This window comes from Gavialis gangeticus, unplaced genomic scaffold (assembly GCF_001723915.1).
Source record: "Gavialis gangeticus isolate Ggan-Ray unplaced genomic scaffold, GavGan_comp1, whole genome shotgun sequence".
In the NCBI taxonomy this organism is placed as follows: Eukaryota; Metazoa; Chordata; order Crocodylia; family Gavialidae; genus Gavialis; species Gavialis gangeticus.
In genome coordinates, this window is record NW_017728993.1 from 12,863,451 (window position 1) to 12,870,040 (window position 6,590).

Genomic DNA, 6,590 nt, shown 5'->3' on the forward strand with positions numbered 1-6,590 from the left:
AGAGAAATATTTTACTTTATTGGTGAAAGATTCATTTTTTTTCTGCAGTGTCTTCAAAGTAACATTCCTCGCGAATGTAGGGGAAATGTAAATTGCTTCTGAGCTGGTCTTCACTTTCTCCAGCTCCCCCAGCATAGATTTTGGAGCTTTCAGCAGAAAGCTCTGTGCTAACAGTTATAAAGTTTGTCTTGTGAAGTTGTCAGGAGGTGGGTCAGCTTTTGTTTGCCAGGTAGGAAAAGCTCCCTCCTGATTTACCCTTTGCTACTTGAACCACTTTCAAATCCCATAACACATTGAACTAGAGTTTAGGCTGTTTAGGATTGCTGAGAGCATTTGCTGGTGGTACCTTGGAATCACAAGTACATCACGTACAAGACATCTTTTCTACCTAATGAAGCTGTTTCTGGTTGGTTTGGTATTGGGATTGCTAAAGGTACATTGCTTAAGGTAAGTGAATTTTCTTAAATAAATATCTATGCAACAACGTAAAAGGTAATGGACTATAATGATGATCGGCTGCTTCTACTTTGTACGGTGAATAAGGAATGTCATCTTGAGCTATTTCTGTTATGAGCCACGTAACAATAGATGCGGGTTTAAAAATTATTGTAGTGCAAAGTGACTGGTTTTAAAATAAAAAAAAATGATCTTGTCTGATAAACTTATATGCCAAAATATCATAGCCCTGCTGTAATGAAGGGAAAATGCTTGCATTGCAAAGTGTTGTGCGCATTCTATGGTCCCGGGTTTCTTTGGGGTTGCACAGGACACTAATCAAGGCTAATGCTTGATACCTCTGCTTCTGCTTACTGATTGGCATTTTCAGGCCATGGGCTCAGCAAAACTTTTATGTATCTAGTGACTGGGATCTTAAATTTGACAACTGTGTTAATAACTTTGAGGGTTTATTGCCCATATACAAACATCCTTCACAGTGGGATCAATAATTTCTAAATGCACAGTATTAATAAGACCAATCTGCTAAGCAAGGGGCTCTGCTCACAATGTTTATATAGATTCATAGTTTCATAGTTGTTAGGGGCTGGAAGGGACCTTATAAATCATCAGGTCCAGCCCCCCTGCACTTGGGCAGGAGAGACCGCTGGGATCAGATGACCCCAGCAAGATGGACGTCGAGACGCTTTTTGAAGGTCACCAGAGTGGATGGCTGTACCACCAGCCCCCATGATCCAGCCTCCACTTTGCTGGAGGCACCAAGGGCATCAATAGGGATAATTTGTTTATTACTGACAGGGCGAGAGGAGGAAGCATCTAACGTCACTCCCTGAAAATCCATCTGACCTATAGGAAACAGGACTGGAAGGCTCTGCAAAACAAAAAAGTAGATGAACGTAATGGAGTCTGGAAGGGCAAGCGGGGGTGTGGACTAGAACACAAGAGCTCTTCAGGTTTCCAAGATGAAATTGGAGGACTTTGCATTAAGTGCAGGAAGGCTTATTACTAGGATAGTTGAATACTAGACACGGCACAGTGACAGAAATAGTTTCATCCATGCTAGAATACTAACTCATGAGTCAGTGTCACGTGACGTGGGGCCAGGAAATGACTATCAGTAACCTTGTTTCTGAGATCAGTATCAGCTACATTCACTGGCTTCTTTTTACTCCTGTGGACTGTAGTTGGTGCTACCTACATAAAGAATTATATGTATGTATGGAAACCAGAAACAGATAAAGGAAAGTTTGCAGAAACCAACAGCCTGCATTTTACTACTAGAAACCACCTATATACATACCCAGTGCTCAAGGTTGGCTTGTACAGCCACACTGAAGCTAGATGAAAGCTAGCTTGGCTAGTATGTCTACGCATACTTTAATCAAACTTCCTGCTTGCAGTGTTAGAAATGTTATTGGCCTGCTTCAGCTCCTGGAAGTTGCACCTGTGTAAAGTGACTGGGAGAGAGATCACTATCCAGATCTATATTTTGCATGAAAGACTTAGTGGAGCACAACACAGGATTTTTTTTTTTCACATGGACACACACAGGCATTGACCTAGAGCCCCTGTTCTGAACTCCTGGCTCTGTGATACTACACACTGAAGTTGTCATTCATTGTTCACGTACAGCAATGAAAGGGAACCCCTTCAGCCAAGTAATGTCAACGTGAGCCTAGCCAAAGGCAGATGGGCTCGATCAGTAAGTAGCCCTCCACAGCCCATTGACTGTGTGCTGTCCAGCTGGTCATCATGGAGCACCTGTGACCCCTGTCAAAAGAAAAGGGTGAGTATCTGCAGCCCAGGTATTAAACATGAGATGCAGAAAAATAGAAGGTGAGATTTTCTTCAGTGGCATTGTCTGGGCAAATTGATACTGCCAGAGTCCTCCCCATTGTCCATGGCCATGCCCAGCTTCCGCAGGGCAAATCTGCAGAGGAATAAAAGGTGGCGTGAAATTGCTTGGAGTCCAAAGCCAAGATACCATGGAAATATCATCATGAGAGACTCAGGAGCGCAGAAGACTTCCATGTAAGTTTGTTTCACTTGGGGAGCGTAGGATCAGATCCTGAATCCCCTACTCGTTTTATAGGATGTGTAGTTAGTGGTCACAGGCCTTTGGAGAGCAGGTGAGTTTCTGCAGGTCTTCTGCAAGGCCACAAGCAGCCTCAACAATGCATTTCAGTGGCTTGCAACACCACACAGGCCCCAAGGCTCTTTTTCATTGTTTGGTCCTATCTATATTATACTTAGGGAGTATCCTCAAGCTGAGGAAATGACCTTATGAATCCAATGACAAACAGAGTGGAGAAAAGAATTCATAGTGATGCTGAAGGCCACAAATACATAGATAGAAAATAACAACTGAGGCCACTAAGGAGCTGTTAATTGGAAGAGCGGACAAGTAATCTATTTATTTATTAGATTTATATGCTGCTCTACCAAAAAGAGGCTCATTAATCAAATCCTTTCTTATTTTTCACCTACATATCGTGAAGTTAGTCCTACTTTAACGCAATCTGTCCCAATTACAATCTTAACAACATGGTCACCGTCGTGCCCGGTGAGCCTTGTTTATCCCCATCAAAACGATCTCAAATGATATTTTTAAGTGAGCTACGCTATAAGCAAATTGAATCTCTGCACATTCATTATCTTATTGGCATTATTCCTAGAACAAATCTGCCCCAGTACAAGAACTGTGTATTGTTACATAGGAACCATAACAATTCATGAATTTTACACACTCGAGTAAATAGTCTCTATTTCATTACAGTACAGATTTGCCCGCATGGAACGGCCTTCTCAGTTCAGTGGAGATGCCTGTGATTACTCTGACAAAGAAACAGAAGACTGTCTGACAAACAGTCCTTGCAGGAATAGAGTTAGATGTGAAGGCTTTGTTTGCGCAGTTACAGGTAAGTACATACTGAATTTGGGGACAGCCCCGCTCCCACTGCAATCAACAGCGTTGCAAGAACTTCTTGCTTCCATAGGACCTGGGCTGAGTAAAAATACCATATGTCAGAATATAGCCACAGGTCTATCAGCACTTGCATTATGTCTGCAAATGACTGATTTTAACTCTAGTGCTGTAGCTGAGTTTTCAGCCTGCCAGTCTTGAGCGTGCTTTACATTTTGGGAGGTTTCTTTCTAAGCAGGAAACTAAAAATAAGAAAGACAGCAACCAGAACAGCAGCAGCAAAACGTGCATCTATGATGCTGGCACATTCCTGAGATCACAATGTTGTTTTCTCTCTGCCTTGACTTTTTTAGAGATCTCTGTAGAGCAATTTTAATGACAGATCACTGGCTAGATAGATATAAATAGTCTTTATTTCTATTATTCAGCTTATTAAAAACTTGTTTTAAAGCATCCTATTGGCATATTTCTCCCTCACCATAATTAATTCCCTCCAATGAAAATGTCCTAAACTTGTTTTAAAAGAATCTCAAGTGATTTGTTCCTGTGTTTGATCACAAATAATAAACCTTTTTTCTTATGCATATGTATTAGGACCACACAACATTCCTTCAACAAAGGTTTTCTCAAAAGTAAAGTAGGTTATTGTTTAATCAAAACTATTACCAGGTCATTTCTGCCTTCAGTTAAAGTTCTGATTTTCTATTGGATTTTTTTCCTTGTTTGACTAAACAATTCACAACTGTAGTAGTTTTCCAGCATTTTTTTATTTTTTATATAGCTAAAGGGTAAAAGTTTTCCAGTGGGAAGAATATTCTCTAACCAGCTTTATTCAATATATTTTAATCTTCTATTGAGATTGTAAGCTTTCTGGGAACTGTCAATGCATAGTGATTAATAAAACAATAATGGCTTTTTTAAATAAGTCATATTCACTGGCTTCCTAGGAAGATGCATTACACGGAGGCTGCTTTGCAATGGGGATGATGATTGTGGGGATCAATCAGATGAAAAAAACTGTAGAAAAGTGTATAGAAAATGCAACCAGAAGATGGAGGAATATTGGGCAATAGAGAACCTGGCAAAAGGGTAAGTCTGTATTCTTTGCATAAAACAAACGCAGGAGGCTTAATTTAAATAGCTTCTTGAGGATGACCCAAATATTATGGAGACCCAAGTGGCTTTTAATCAGAATGTAATGAATAGGGCTGTGCGAAGCTTAAGTCGCTGATTCAATTCAGTGGAGATGCAGCTCGATTTGGCAGCCGAATTTCTGAATCCAAATTAAATCAGACCCTTTCATGTCTCCGAATCGACTCGGAACCCTCTGAATCAATTCGGAGAGATTTGGAGAGATGCAATGATTCGGACATAGACGTGGCTTTAAATGTTTTTTCTACATACCTCAAGGTACCAGCCGATTCATGAACACTGTGATGCTGGGGCGGATGGAGAATCCCACAGGAGTGTGAGGAGGTCCCCAGCACACTTGGTGGAGAGCGCACAGGGGACCCCCCCCCCCCCTACTACTTGGCTTGGCAACTGGTGCCTCCTGGGTCTGGGGGGCACCCAGGGTCCCCCCATGGCCGATCACTGAGCCAGGGGGAGTGTGCTTGACAATGGACCCAGAAGTGGACTGGAAGTACTTGCAGTCCACTTCCGGGTCCACCATCGGTATTTCCAGTCCACTTCTGGGTCTGCTGCCAAGCATGAGCCCTCCCTCCCCCCCGCACTCCTGTGGGACGCTCTATCTGCCCCAGCATTGCAGCATTCATGAGTCGCACCTAGTAGCTTGAGGTATGTAGAAAAAAATTTAAAGCTGTGTCTATGGCCAAATTGCTGATTCTCTGAATCAGCATCGAATCTTCAGATTCAGATTCGGCCGAATCGAACCAAGACAGTGATCCAAATCAACTAGTAGATTCACTGTCCCCCGAATCAGACCGAATCCAAATCGACATTGGCCCACTTTGCACACCCCTACTAATGAATAACAGTCAACAAGGTGTTAGAGAGTGTGCAACGTATGCACTGAATGAATGACACAATTGTACTTCGTAAAGAGTTAGCCTGCTAGTAGGCATAGCAAGGGTACTGATTCATGGGCCGCCATGTTTACCTATTTTCTATTGAAATGGGACAATTTTGCCCAAATTGCATTGGGAGGGATCAAAGAACAAAACCTTCTCACCAAGCTCCAGGCGATTGTTATTTGAACCATGTGACACCTGAGATAGCATGAGGGTGGGGAAGGTTTATAGTTTGATCTTCTCCGTCAGTTTTACCTGTGGGTAATTCAAATTAGACCCTGGCCCAATAACTATTCAGTTTGTATGAAACAGTTCGCATGGCCTTTCTGAGATGGGGAAGAGTTCTGTTCAAAACCATGGCTCTAAAACCACGCCGGTGAGGAAGTTGCTATTTGAACAGAGAGTATCACAGCTGCAGAAGAGAATGTTCCAAACGAAAACCCCATGTCCAGATGTCCTGAAACGTTGGCTTGCTTGAACTCTGGACCAGGGGGAAGATCCGTTTGTTTTGCAGGTGGCTTGTGTTTGTTTCAGGTGGCTTGTACTTGTAATGGGCTGCACCAAAACTCCTAGGATGAAATTTTGTCCCTTTTGATGACCATGGAACGTTTGCCATTAACATCAGTGGGGCAAGATTTCATCCCACATCTAAGCAACCCTAAACTTTGGGGTATTTGACATCCAGATCCTGATCTGAATCAGTGCTTTAGCTCCCATTGGACCGGAGCATGGTAACTGCCTGCCAGGTTCTACCACGGAAAAATAGTCACCTAATCCCATTGCATACCAAAGGCATACTCGCTTTTTACTGCAAAATCGCATTCAAGGGAAAATGATCATTTCTAGCTGTCTGAAGACAGAACTGCTGAGAAGAACAGTACATTTAAATTTTCATCAAAAACCATTCTTTTAAACTTTCATCAAAATTTTAAGATTATGTCAAACAATTATAGAAATATGCTTCTCATCTCTATAAAACCTCAATTGCTCAATAATGGGAATTCAAGGGCGCTCTATGCTTTTCACTGTTCTAAAATTGCAGCTAATTTAACAGCTTTAAGAAACATTATTATGTGAGGTGGGGGGGGTTTTATGAGAAGGAAGTATGACAAAGACCTGGAGCACTATGTGGCAGGTATGGGTCCTCAGGAAGTGACTACTAATAGTATTTGGGGGGGGGG

The 6,590-nt window shown here is 42.1% G+C and overlaps 1 protein-coding gene across 1 annotated transcript in view; it reads left to right on the top strand.

The window, feature by feature from the left end:
* The first annotated feature begins 257 nt into the window (after positions 1-257).
* Positions 258-6,590, top strand: part of C8B (complement C8 beta chain) — a 50,087-nt gene continuing 43,754 nt past the window's right edge. The window contains exons 1-4 of the mRNA XM_019501228.1: positions 258-447; positions 2,089-2,242; positions 3,233-3,374; positions 4,327-4,468. Of these exons, the coding sequence (XP_019356773.1) occupies positions 392-447; positions 2,089-2,242; positions 3,233-3,374; positions 4,327-4,468 (494 nt within the window). The 5' untranslated portion in view covers positions 258-391. The remainder of the gene's footprint in view (positions 448-2,088; positions 2,243-3,232; positions 3,375-4,326; positions 4,469-6,590) is intronic.